This window comes from Teleopsis dalmanni, unplaced genomic scaffold (assembly GCF_002237135.1).
Source record: "Teleopsis dalmanni isolate 2A unplaced genomic scaffold, ASM223713v2 unscaffolded_contig_0338, whole genome shotgun sequence".
Taxonomy (NCBI): Eukaryota; Metazoa; Arthropoda; class Insecta; order Diptera; family Diopsidae; genus Teleopsis; species Teleopsis dalmanni.
The window spans coordinates 1-14759 of record NW_024031720.1 but is presented as its reverse complement, the minus strand read 5'-3'; the positions used below and the strand labels follow the sequence as shown (position 1 = coordinate 14759).

The 14759-nt window shown below is 31.7% G+C and overlaps 1 protein-coding gene across 1 annotated transcript; it reads right to left on the bottom strand.

Annotated features, from left to right (window-relative positions):
• Positions 1-1325: 1325 nt before the first annotated feature.
• On the bottom strand, positions 1326-13119 carry LOC119663367 (adenylyl cyclase 78C-like; the record flags this gene model as incomplete). Its single annotated transcript, XM_038072978.1, is given in 9 exon segments — positions 1326-1421; positions 1694-2114; positions 2391-2531; positions 5518-5654; positions 6619-6780; positions 9197-9286; positions 12166-12299; positions 12533-12725; positions 12938-13119. Coding segments are annotated over 9 exon segments (1556 nt in total), but the record flags the coding sequence as incomplete, so codon positions are not given.
• Positions 13120-14759: the final 1640 nt, after the last annotated feature.

The window sequence follows — 14759 nt, the reverse complement described above, 5'->3', positions numbered from 1 at the left end:
ATGAATCATAATTCAATAACAATTCCAACTTTTTTGACATTATGAAATAACTTTGTATTCATAGGACACGTTTGGTGGAGAGGGTACTATAATAATGCTCTCTCAACAACGAACATCACTACCACTCACAGAAATCTATTACCCATTGTGATACAAACGTCGCTGGAAGAGTGATACACTAACTCTTATTATCTTTGTATATTGCCCTTATAAATTATTTTAATCTTCCTGATAAAGCTAAGGGGATTCGACGAGTTCACTTTCGTCATGTCTGCTAGAACTGTAATGAAAAATTCTCCAGGACATTAAAGTCACTCTATTGAAAGTAAATGATGGATTATATCTGTTCTTCAGAATGGCAACTCCTGCATCAACCATTTGTTGAACTTTGCCACCATTGAAGCATCGACGCATAGACACAGTGTCCATTAGTAGTCTAGTAAGTACCCGTACAGCAGGTTTTCTGAAGCTCAAAATGATTTTCGTTTAATTCCTGTAAAATCTAGGCCATTGCTTTCTAGCAATCTTTCCATTTTGTTTTGGAAAGGAATTTCTGGTATCACGATATTTGCAGTTCAAAATTTTTGGGTCACGCTTATATTTCATTGGATATTGAATTAAATATGAATGAGCTTTTGGTACACAGTAGTACACATAATGGAGAAAAAGATGTATCAGAAGTATCACTTTGTAAAGCAACCAAATCTGAACCGATTGATATTATTTTTACCACAATTAAGGGAATTATATACCATATACTAAAATTCTAATTTAAAAACGAATACATTAAAAATTTAAAGGTTTTTGAGAAAAACTTGTTTCTTAAACAGCGGTTATATGTGTTTTATTTTTAAAATTATTATTATTATTAATTTTATTTTATTATTATTATTTTATTAACGGCAGCCCTTATACGTGTTTTACTATACAGATTACATTCCGAAAAGTATATGTGAAAAGTTACAGTTAAATAGCTCAAAAACGGAGGAAATTGTTTGAACTGTGACAGACAGACGGCAGATGGAGAAGGCTTAAGGAACTCAACATGTTAAATGGGTCAAGAATATATATACTTTTTTGGGTTCTACACCGTTTTCTACAATGTATTGTAAACATCATGACAAACCTTATGTACACTTTTCGGCCTACCTATATACCCTACCTTATGTACATTTTGTGGAATACGTCTAAAGCTCATTAGGGAAAGTAAGAAACAATAATTAATTTTTAATATATTTTGATACACCATATTAATTGATTTTAATTAATAATATTTATATAATTATTTATTTTACTGATTGAATCAAGCATATTGAATTTCTAACCTCTTCATCCAATCCAGTGACAGATATACGATGATCCTGTTTTACATCTCCTAACATGGAATCAGTACGGTTCAGTCCTTCTTCCGGTGAGTTCAACTGATTGGCAAAAACATGAAAAGACATGAAAATTATGTTAAAAATTATTAAAAGTACATTAGCAGAATAAAAAATGCATCAATCAATTTGCTTGGAACTAAATATAGAAAATTGGATGATGGCAGTTGTCAATGTACGCCGTGAAGTGCATTTAATTAATAGTAAAACATTTTTTAATTAAATTTTGCAATTAAAGCAGAGCACTGCATTGCACTGCACTGCAAACTTCGTCTGGGAAAATATTGTTTAGTTTGTTTTGACTGACCACCTACGTTTTTAAATGGAATTTCCGGTATCCACTCCGTAGTCGGTTCATCCTCTGTGATAATTGTTTTACTATCTATCGTGTCCGCCAAATTGTGCACACTGGCACCATTCGATTTCGATTGATGTTCCATGGGCAATGACGCGGCCGTTGGCGAAGGCATATTCGAACCCAAGGCGACACCCTCAACCACATTTGGTAGCGAGTTTAATGAAATGTTTTTCTTTTTGACCACAGCAAGCGGCGGATGCGGAGGAAGTGGATGCAGCGCAGGAAGTGGCTGCTCCACAAGTACACCAGTTGTGGAATTTGATTTGTTAAAAATGTTTGCCATGTTGGAATTAGGAATTGCGGCCGTTGGTGTGCTAGCGCTAGTATTGGTAGTCGCAAGATGCTGACTGCTACGCGTGCCAAAACGACGTTTGGGTCTGTGAAAATTGTCGAGAAATAGAGAAGAAGAGGAGTTAATAGAAACATAAACATGGAGAAATTTCTAAACAAGCAAAAACAAATTACAGAAAAAAAGTATTAAAATTTAATTGAAATGGAAAAGTGTTTTTCTGTTCGTTCAACTCTAACAAAATTATTGACAGTTAAATTAAACTAGCAATAATAATGTTATTGTTGTTGCTGTTGTTGTCGTTGTGATGTTTTTATTCAGTTAGAAATATAAGTACGAGTACGAGTACGAGCACATAGCACACCTCAATGGTTCAGTGCGTTTGATGAGGAACGTTTTGATGTTCAGCATTTTGAGATGATTGTCCCGGCTGCCGCCGTTGCCTGGTTCCACTTCGTAGGCGTCATTTAGACATTTAAGTGTTGCTTCCGAAATGTGCACACGCCTGTAAATTAAAATCAAATATTTGCATAACAAACTTTAAATTGTCTCGTTTGAATCGATTTTATGTAGCTTTTAACTTTTCCACAACCACTCTCGATTTCATGTTCAATTAAAAGCCACAATTGCTAAAGTGTCGAACAGAATGTTAGATTTATTCATACAGAACAGAACTCAACACGAATTTTCACTTGTGGCATTTAAATGCATAAATATAGATACAGATACAAGATACAGATACAAGATACAAGATACATGATACATGCGAGTACACGTCTCTTACTGCAGAATAATCTTCAAAGAGTTTCTATTTGAATCATTTGATGAATTTCAATTACCTTAAATTCTTTAAATTGTAATTATTCTCAACTATTTAAGATTAAATGGAAAGCACTTAAGAGTGTAATGGCTTTTGGAATCAATTTCAAATATTTGCCCAAATGTTTTATTCATAAATTAATTGATGTCGAAATATATCTAGATTACTAAATAATACTTTAAATGCATATGTTATTTACACTTACGTTTAAAGTAATTCTAGTAGAATATAGAACTATAAGCTGTAAGCTACACATCTCATTATATGTATACCTACATATTCAAGGTTCAAAGGAAAGGTACTTAGTTCAAGTTGTAAATAAATTGAAGAAAATTAAATAAAATTTAACTGTAAAAGGATTATATATCATGAATTTGTGGGAACAAAAAAATTATATTTAGTTCACAATCAACCCACATAGAGTTGTAAATACCCAACCGAATGTACCTACACTTAGAAAAATAATTTGGTTGATTTAACCAGATTTTAACTAAATCTTAGGTCGAAATATTCTTACTCGACACATCATGTTGGTTCAACCTTACCACATGTTGGTTTTTTATATCTTCTCTACCACATGAGATAAACTTGCTCTAACAAAATGATTAGATCAATTTAATTAGTATGAGGTTAGAACATATTTTTCTCAGTGTAGTACATAGTGAACAGGTAAAAATAATTTGAATTGGAATTTGTAAATTAAATTTTATAGGTTTTAGCAAAAATGAATTTTGATTTATTAATATAATTTTCTATATGAAAAAAAATATACATGCTTAAAGAAGTGTCACTTGCACTTGTGAAAGTGTTTCAAAAAGACTAGACATCTAAAAAAGACATACTTGCCAAATTACCAATCAAGTCTATAAATAACAGAATAATAGCAAATGTTTCCATGGCAAAATAATTTCTTAACTAGGAGACGTTTAGAAGGCTAGAAAAGCAGGTTTTTTGGTGTTCTTTCTTCAAACTCCGGTAGACAAGTAATACAAGAGACACTGCAGGACAGGCTGAGTTTAGACCCGTCCTATGGTTCACTATCCTGTTAAACAGATATTAGACTAAATACTTCTGATTTGCTTCTATGTACAAAGTCAGTGGTTCTATATTTGAAAAGGGTTCACCATGTAGCCTTTGATTTGATTGCAAAAGAAGTCTGATGCAAAAAATGATCATAAATCTGTCTTCGGCTGTAGCTGGCAGGGGCAGCACTATTCTATATTCATATCGAATACAATTTCGAATCACTTGATGCAAGGGCATTCAAAGTTTATGTGAGAATTAGTCAGTATAAATATAGTAAAACTTATCTGGATACTTTCATTCAAGAAAAGGGACTGTAATAAAGTACCCGACATGTTTGCAGAGATGGATGTTTTTAATTTCCTTAAAGGACTTGAAGTTGTCTATTAAACGGCTACAGAAACCAAATAGTACATGAGAAATAAAAAAGCTAATATGCTTTTCAGTTTAAGTAGATCTGAACTCACATTAGTAACTGGAACTGCACCTACTCTAGTGTATTACCAGCTTTCAAGAATTGGATTAAATGATACTAACACTCAAATAGCTGCTTCGACTCATCGAGTTTAAATGCTAATAGATTTTTCATTCTAAGTAGATTTAAATTCTTTTTTACTTTTTACTACTATTTTTCCTATCTATTTACTACTGATTTCTGAAAATTTAATGATTGCTAGAAAATTGGTTCAGCACTTCCAGCGGGCGTAATTTATTTGGATTCCAGCGTTAACACTAATAATGACGTTAGACTAGAAATTCAACGAAGAATAACTCTTGCCAACAGCTGTTATTTTAGGCTAATCATACAACTGAGAAACAAAGGCCTGTCTCGAGAAATCAAAATTATGCTCTATAAGTCTCTTGTCTGACCTGCTGTGTGTTGCAGAACATGTACAATTACCAACAGTGATGAAAAGGAGCATTCGAGAGAAAAATTCTACGGTATCCGCAGGTGGAAAACGCGGTAGAAGATACGAAGTTACTGATCGGGCGGGCTGGCGGAGGATATTGGACGCAGCCAAGAACGACTCACGTCTGTAATGGTCAACTTAGTAAGTGAGTAACTTTAAATGGCAGGTCGTTGAACTCAATGGGCTCAACTGGAGTCTAAATATCAAAGCATGTTGAAGTGTTTATTAATAGTCCTAATACATATGTAGATTAGTTTATAGGATTGCGTCTAGTGAAAATACTATACTATAGTATAAAATACTATACTATATATTATATACTATATATTATATATATATTATATATTATATAGTATAAGAACTAAAATATTCTTTTAGTTCAAGCTGTTGGTTGGTGGGTTGGTTTAAGTAATAGCATAGCTTTCTCACCTAGCTTGTGCGTAGGCGCCGTTTTGTTACCACACACTAGATAGAGATATGAGAAAGTCGTTTATATCATATTTTATTTTCTAATAATAATGATTTATGATTTTACAATATTTTTACTTTTCATTTAGTTGCCAAAAACTTTTTTTATATTTATTTTATATGTATTTCGCATGCTTTTCCTATTCAAAAGCAATTAATTGTTATGATTATGGAAATTATTTCAGCTACATTTTCTCATATCATTTTTCAATTTATCAATTATTCTACATAAACACGATTTAATTGTTTGTTGAAATTATTAAACTCACCCTGGTATTCCACCGGATTCCATGTGATTGGCAATTATAACGTCATTTGACCAAACATCAAAATGCCATTTTTTGTTACCCAAAACGCCGCACATAACCGAACCGCTATGGATGCCAATGCGCATATTTAAATCGACCTGTAATTAAAATTGTAAAAGGATTAGGAATATGAACACATATAGAAGGATGAAATATATGTTCAAATGTAAACAAATTGGTGAATAGATTAGTTAAATGTATTCTGTTTCAATTTATGGGACTTAGGACCACAAGAGTAAAATTGACAGTTTGTTTACAGAAAATGGCCCGCATCAAAACGTACTAATACGGTTGACTCTGGAGCTTTGTTATTTATTTCATATCACATTGCCAGCATTACCGTTTATCACTTTGTCAGCGCTACTTTGTTGTGCACTTTATTGGTGCAACAGAGCGTATGAGTTATGTTACTTTATTATGTTGCAGGCAGGTGCAGTAATTTCGAGCAAAAATATATAAGATAATAATGCAATACTGTATTCCTTTTAGTTTTATATCTTTATTATTATTCATTTTTAATATTACTATTAAATTTCCAAATAGTTTATTTAGGAGTAAAAAATTAAGACCTTTTTGCTTTTGATTGATATTTAGTTCATTTGCATACAAATGATTTACAAACAATCTTTGCTTTCAGCTGTCATACTGCATTTATTAAAGGAAATATAAAATATTAAATGAAATATAAGGCAAAAGTGCAAAGGAAATGGTATAAAAATTTATGAATCTTTGGTTTTTACTCAAATCTGTTGAATATTTCATTGCAGCCCAAAGCATTGCTAAAAATTTGCATGCAGAATTTCATTCACACACTAAAGCTGAACACATGCCATCTAGTATAAATATACCAACACATGGCACATATTTATGATATAGCACCTTTGGGCCACTGTGCCCATAACATGCATACACATGGGTGCTTGGGTATTTATGCAAACGATTCCGAAAAATATTTTAAAAATTTAAAAGGTAATAAATAAAAAATGAATTTACACACAATTTTTTGTGTGTGTTGATTTTATTTATTATTTTAACATAAAAACTCTTTTCTTTTTTACTTACATGCGTGTGCAGTCTGACATCTTTAATAGCTCTTATCATGTGAAGTCCTGTCTCGACACTGCAAACTGCATGATCCGGACGTGTTTTCCAGTTATCGCTCTCGAATTGGGACACGCAATAATAACAATCGCCCAGCAATTTAACCCGTAAACAGTGATTATCCTTGAAGCAATAAGGAAACATAGGATGATAAATCATTTTCAAGTTGATTTTAATATTAAAATTGAGTTTTCTTTACGTTGGAGCCAATGAAGCAGAGCTGCATCGATAGCTCATAATTTGCATATAAGAAAAAATTTATACTCCCATAAACTTAATGTAATGTAAAATGTGAAATGGTGGGGTTACGATGAACATGTCCAGATTGGTAAGTGTTTCGTTTTATATACAAATTTTTAAGAACGCAGTTTCTTTTATTTTAGCATAAAAAATATGAAATAAGTTTTTTTTTTTAATCCATTAACTGAAAATGCAGCTAAAAACAAGGGAAACTGAAGGTCAAACGCTACAAATATTTTAAACAAAAATTTTTAAAAAATATTCAAAAAATTGCTATCTATTAAAAATATAGGAATATTTTCATAGAGACGTTTTTCGAACAGTGTGAATTCCAACAATTCACAACTGCTCCGAAAACCTTCTTATTAAATAAAATAGTTTCTGTTAAGTCATAATATTACAATATAATGACAACATAGGATTTTACGACTTACAACTGTTGTTAAACTAAATTAGGTATTGAATATCTTAATAATTTAATAAGGTAGTAAGAATTAAAATAGTGAAACGAACTTTAACAGACTTTTTGAAGAACTGTCACTTTAACATGCTCAAGAGGTTTCAGTAATACCATACTCCACTTTAGTGGAGTAACAGATTTCGTAAGCTTCATAAAAAACACTGAAGCTAACAGTATTTCCAAAACAAAGTGAATACCATTAATGGCTAACTAACATCAAAGTGGGTGATAAACAAAAGGTTCCAAAATGAAGTGGTCCTTATATTAAATATTAAATTATTTCACAATTGTCAAAGTGTCTAGAAATTATTGGCTAATGCATATTTTAAAAAACCCTTTCAAATAATTTACTTAACCTCACATGGGTCGACAACCCAACTCTTAACAAAGTATAATCTCGGGTTTTCTACAGTAGTTTTAGATAAATACTCCAACAACTATGCACCGATCTCAGTAGCGAAGAAAAATTAATGATTGTGACCGCACTATACATACATAACATGTGAGAATTTTGCTATGGAGAAAACGGTAAAGCAATTTAAAAAATTTAACATTGGACATTTGGAGAGAATAAGATGCAAAAGCAGTGATGAAATTTATAAGACTGAGTATGCTTCATTTTATAGTTGAATATACTCTAAAGAACGATAAAATGGGTTTTAAGTAAAAAAATATGCAAATTTTGTGCTATATTTGGAACTTATCAACGCAACTAAGTAAAGTCAGAATTGTATTTATAGCTATAATTGCAAATTCCAAAAAATCAAAGATTAGAAAATGTTTAGACTTATTATCTAGATCTTTGATACAATGCTAAACATATGGCTATACATGTAATGCCTTTTTGAGAAGGCACATCTATTAGAAATGATATTAAATAAGTATTTTTCAGCATTGCAGTGAGTTATATCAATTTTTCCGAGCATTATTCGATATATTAAAGATCTATTGAAGTTTCATTAATTTTAAAATTTATTGCCTACTTTTAGGGATTCCTTAAATTAAATTTGTAGTGTTTGATATTTTTACACTGTTATTATTAATATGTGTTGTGGTACTTTAGGTATTCATTCGTTGTTTATTATGCCTGGCTTCTTGTATGGATGACTCTTCATGCTCTTCGAAGAATATACAGTTTCCGTCTGTATATATACCAAGACTGGTAAGGTGGTATTTTAGTTTACAATGTCCTGTTAGTTCTACTTTGCGATTATATGACATACATATATATAAATACATATATCATTTTTACTCTATTTTATTTTTACTCTATTTTATTTATGTGATTTTTAAATTTAGAAAAAATTCAAAAACTAAAAGTGCTAAATTATACGAACTTATGTCCCACAAACTTGAATCCTACGCACCTAAGTCCTATAATCATTGTCATATGCGCCAAAATATTATTAAGTTTATATATATATCTCTTTTCTATTTAAAATATTTCATACTTATTGCAGATATCACATTTGATTAGTGTCATCTGCATTTTTTTCGGTGTGAAAATTGAATTTCCCATGAAATAGAAATGCAAATTATAATTGAAATTTTGCTTTTTCATAACAACCAAAATGTGAATTTTGCACTTTTTGCATTTGACACTTAACTATCTTAAATCTAGATTATTAACACAAAAAAAAAAGATAAACAGAAAATAATGTGTTTTAAAAATTCACGAAATACTCGTATCTAAAAATTAAATTGCTATAAATATTATGCAAAATTTCACCGAATGTGGCCATCACACATGCACCACCAATCCCACTAAGCTCACCTAAACGGTTTTATAGTAGATTTCTACATAAATTCAAATTTATTTTTTGTAGAATCCATACTCACCTCTGCGATTCTATCGAAGCGAGCAAAAAGGTCATTCAGGATTTTCACGAGTTGCTGTGCTGATGTTTTGCTGGCCAATTCCGTGAAACCCTGTCAAAAGAAATAAGAGCACCAAAAAGTTAGTAACCTTACAAAAAATTATTTTTATATGTATGTGTACATGTCTTTCAAAATAAAATAATTGACAGTTATTTTAATTAATTTTTGTAAAAAATGTCATAAATTTTTTAAAAACTTTAAAATTTTTGAAAAGTCGTGAACTATTGGCAAAGGGTCTATTGTGCAGAGATGTGGTATAGTTAATTAAAATGTTATTACAGCAAAATAAAAAAAAATTATTATATAGGTATATATTATAAATATAATTTTTTTTATATACATTGTCTTTCATGAATATCTCTTTCATCAATTTTCCATCTGGAGATACCTGGCTGTTGGGAGGTCCCTTTTTAGAAGAGAGTTTAATCATTTATACTGACAATAGGTAGTAGAGCAGGTAGTGGAGCAGGCAAAGGATTTACTTGGAGGGAATCAATAAATCTATATATTAAGGAATTTCTGATCACTGTAATGTTTATTAGACGGAAGAGATTGCTATTTTGAAAGCTATAGCTTGTCTAGACGTGAATAATATACGGCATCGAAATATACGTATGCTATCAGATAGTCACTGAGTCCAGTCCAATTCACATCCGGAACAGTATTTTGACTGCTACACATTTCTGAATGAGATGTCGATGCGGTTTAATATTTCTCTACTCTGGATCATAGCGATGTTTTCGGTAACTGCAAGCTAGACAAGGTGCTTTAGATAATATTGCGATACATTTGAAAGATTATGGCATAATGCTACGACTTTTTCTATATTGAGTAATTTAATAGAAGGTGGGTATAGCAATGGATATGCAGGCATCTGTACACAAGTTGATAGTGTTCCCAGTTTACTGCCCAGTTTATGCGTCGATTAACTATGGTACGGGCTTACTTTTTTAAGGATCATGTCCATTTCCAGAAGTTTCTTGTTAACACACATTTTGATTTTTGCTAAAGATTTAAAGATTCAAAAAATTTAAGCCCTCAGTTCTTATACTGCAACGCAGTGAGTTAATACACCTAAGTGAATCCTTAGTGTCGCCAAAATAATTTAATCCAACCTAACCTGAATATTCCGGCGTCATGTGATCGTCTTTCCAATTAACAAAGCATAACTGCTTTCAATAAAAAAGGCATTCTTCTTTCTCTACATTGGCCTCATTTGATGGATTTTTCCTTATATCATTACACTATTACTTTTCTGTGAATACATGAAACTGATTGAAATAATTTGAAGTACAAAGTATCTAGAATTATTGGATAAAGTAGATGAAGTAGATATTTAATCAAATCCGCCACATATTTCATTCTGGTGACACCATTATGTGCTGAGTTAACTCAATCTGGCATATATTTTATTCCGGTGACTACCCTTTGAGAGTCATTATTAACTCATACACCCACATATTTCATTTCGGTGACTTAAGTACTATAATTAAGTCAATTCTTCACAAATTCCAATACGGTGACACCAACGAATGCCAATATTCTGGTGATCCCCTCGAATTAATTCAATCCTCCACATATTTAGATCTGGTGCCCGAACTCAGCGATTAATTCAATTCTTAACAAATTTAATCGGTGACCCATCGAATGCCATACTCAACATAATGAGTCTACACATTGATTAACTCAATTTTCCACATATTTCATTCCGGTGACATCATCGAGTGCCATGATATGATATACTTAATTCTTTATATATTTCTTGTTGGTTGGTTCAGTGATACTGCACTGAACTATTTTAGCAAATTATCTTTTGTAGACGCAACTAACTCGCAACGGCTTCATTTAAGTGGCAATTAGAAATTTGAGAAATGAAAAAAGTTGGACGAAGACATATTAGGGAGTAGTGTATTTGACAAATAAAAAAATTTGATTTTTTTCGCCAAAAACTTTTGAATAACAATGGCTTCGTGCGATGCTGCTTTTTCATTGTGCAAACCCTATAATTTAGCCTTGGACTAATCTGCTTATTTTCGGTAGGTATTTCTATTAAAACACTTCATAACCTCAAAAACAGTTTTTGTTAATCTTTTTCTGCTTTTTTAAAAGTGGGAGTGGATTATATCTGGATTATTGAAAACTGTCAGCTTGACCTCGATTTCCAAACAATTTTAATTTGGTTTTTTGGGTTTCGTGCTGTTCTTGAATATAAAAGTTCAGCGGCTTCGCTGGTTTGGTTATGTCATGCGAATGAAATAAAGTATTCTAACTAGAAAGGTGTTTGATTTGGTACTCGAAAGTGGAAAACGCGGTAAATGACGTCCGCATCTTCGATGAAAGGACCAGGTGACAAACAATTTAGGGACTCTTGGCGAGAGGAAGTCACTGTTCTGGCTGGTTGGCGGAGGTTACTGGGCGCAGTCAAGGACGACTTGCGTCTGTAATAGCCAATTTAATAAGAAAGTTTTTCTTGGAGCGTTCATATCAGATTTAAAAACCTCTCCCATATGTTTTGATATGCAATAATAGAGATCTTTTAACTGTGGAATATTTCTAAAACCTACTTTTCTGAATCCTTTTAGTTATAGTCACTTAATAGTCATTTTATTGCAATAAATTCTTAGTGAATAATTGCATTGAATTGCAATTCCTGAAATAAACTCCATCTACTGAAATATTTTCTTTTGGATTAACTTTTTTTGAATGTTATTCCTAAAATATATTAAGTCGCTGTCTGTTACGACTATGTAAAGTTGCAATCGCATTATACCTTGCAATAAAATCTATAATCATTCCTGAAATAAATTTAAAGTACGAGTATTATTCCGAGCACATGTAGGGCAGAATAATAAATTTAAAACAAATGCTCCTTCTTTTGTTAACACGCCTTATATGTGTTATTTACTTAACTCCTGCATAAGCAAACTCACCTTGATGTCCGCGAACAGAATACTGACGTTGTGCATCGGGTACACGTAGAGTTTATTGAATTGTGTCTCCACCATCGGATCGGTGCCTTTGTACATTTCCGTGCGAATCTGGTTGTTGACAATGTTGGGCAGAACTGAAAATGAAGTTGTTTGTTTACATTAACATGAAATGACATTAAAATGCACTTTCGTACGTCATTCGTAGTAAATTAAAAACTTCAAATAACAACACAAGATACTCATTCACGTATGAAATACTAAATAGATATTCTTTAAATGGAAAAATTACTACGAAACCTCTCTAAAAAAACTACTTACAAGTAAAATATATAATTTTGCAAATCGTAATAAAAATAACTTAACTTACTTGAGTCCAAAAGTTTTTGTGTCCTTTGTAGTTCCTTCTCTGATTCCTTTTTATGTTCCATGGCTTTGTGCGTCTCAATAAATGCCAAGCGTTGACCTCTGTCGGTTAAATACTTGGTGTACATCCCAGCTACGTTTATTGCCGTATAAAGCATAAAGTTGGCAAATATTTGAAATAAAATGCAGTTCGATTTCTAAACAAAAGGCAAATATAAACAAAAACAAAAACAAAAACAAAGAAACTTCGTAAGTTAGTAGATACAAGACAAGGACATTATGGTACAATGTAAATTAAGGATATTAGACAAGAGCAGTACATAAAGGGGAAATCATTGATTGTTAGCATAGTAAATTGTTTATAAAGTTTTTTACGAGTTGGTATAGCAGCTCATAGCAACAAACTTACTTCCTGGTTCTGTAATTTAATTATTGTAATTACGGCCAGATGACAGCTGGCTGTTATGGTGCCACCAACGACGCACCACTTCAGCGGCAGCGGCAACATTGCGTACGGCACAAATATAACAAAAAGTATATACCAAACGAGGTATTCGCGATCGGCGAAGCCAACTCCTTTGCCAACGAATCCTGAAAGGAAGTAAATTGCAATATAAAATACAGCAAATTAAATTGACTGTTGTTGAGGAAGTATGATAAAGCATGATAATGACATGTAATTTGCAAAAAGTCATGAAAATACTTCAAGGATTTTAATTTTCAGCTTCGACTACTTCAATCAAAAGTATGATATAAAAATAGTATAATTAGTTCTTGGTAAAAACCTTAACTAGTTTTGAAATTTTAAAACTAATTAATAAACTATAAATAAGTAAACAAAATGCAGGACGATATTTTACTTGGATCCATGAATAGTTGAAAACAAATTAATATTTCGTTTAATATTTTAACTCAATATGTTAATAATATTTTTAAAATTTTGCAACCGTAGATCCATAACTCCTTATACAAAACGATTTGGAATCACGTTTTTAAAGTATAACATTGTCACTTTTTTGAAAAAGGTGGAAAGTGTAGATATATGTACAGAATATAAATTATTCATTATTATTAAATACATTAGACAAAAAATGTGTAATTAAACAAAATTTTTTTTATCGAATTTAAAGTAGATCCTATTAAGTGAAAAACAAGTATGATAATTCTTCATCCAATCCAGAACACATTTTTACAAGATTGATATAGGTTTGGTCTCGGCTGATTTAGGAGTGCTTGTCCAGGTATGACAAGCTGATCATATCTGAATGGAAGAATTAAGTGTACTTGATATGTATTCTGGGGCATGTTGTTATCTAAGGCAGTGAAGTTGCAGACAAATTCGCAAGAAGAGACGCAGCTTCAATGATGATAGGCCCAGATATATCTCGTAATCTTTCGATACGCGGTCTAGGCAAAGGAACACTATTCCTTCTTATGAACATTGTACAGGAAAAGGAGAGAGAACTATATTGGGAAGGGTTGCTAAGACTATCACATACTAAAATGCTTTTAGGGTCTTACAACTTAAAACGTTTCAGGGATTACATAGAACTAACAAATAATAACTTAAGAATTATTACGGGAATACTAACCGGTCAGTGTAGATTTAATAATCACCTAACAAAGTTAGGAATCCAATCCAACTCAGACTTTAGATACTGTAGAGAAAAGAGAAAAACCACATACCATATGCTAAAAGTATGCCCGACACTGATGCACAAGCAGAAGAAACAGCTACGAGGGTGTTTAATTTGGAGCATAGAGATTTAAAGCTAGATTTTACTTTGAAAATCTCGATATTTGCTAATTCTGAATAGTTTTTATACAGAATATATAAAGTATCTTCTAGTTTAACATATCTCTCTATCTATTAAATGAAAAATCATTTACAAAATAATCCTCTAAGTTTGTTACTGCTATGGTCACAATTGGACCAATTCCCAATACGTATTTCCGCGATTGATTTAGGTATGAACTGTAATATTTATTCCATAATTTTTCATTTATCAACCGCAAGCATTTTTTTTTTGGAAGTGATTATTTTATTTTTGGGAAAAGAAAAAAGTTACAGGGGACTATATCAAGTACTAAGATGGTGTTTCAATTCTATTCGTTGAGTTGTCTTCCAAAAACTCTAACGAAACGCGAAATAACTTTAATTAAAAATTCCCGATATTTTTTTACATAGATGGTATATACATGTATACTCTTTTGACACAGATTTAATTTTT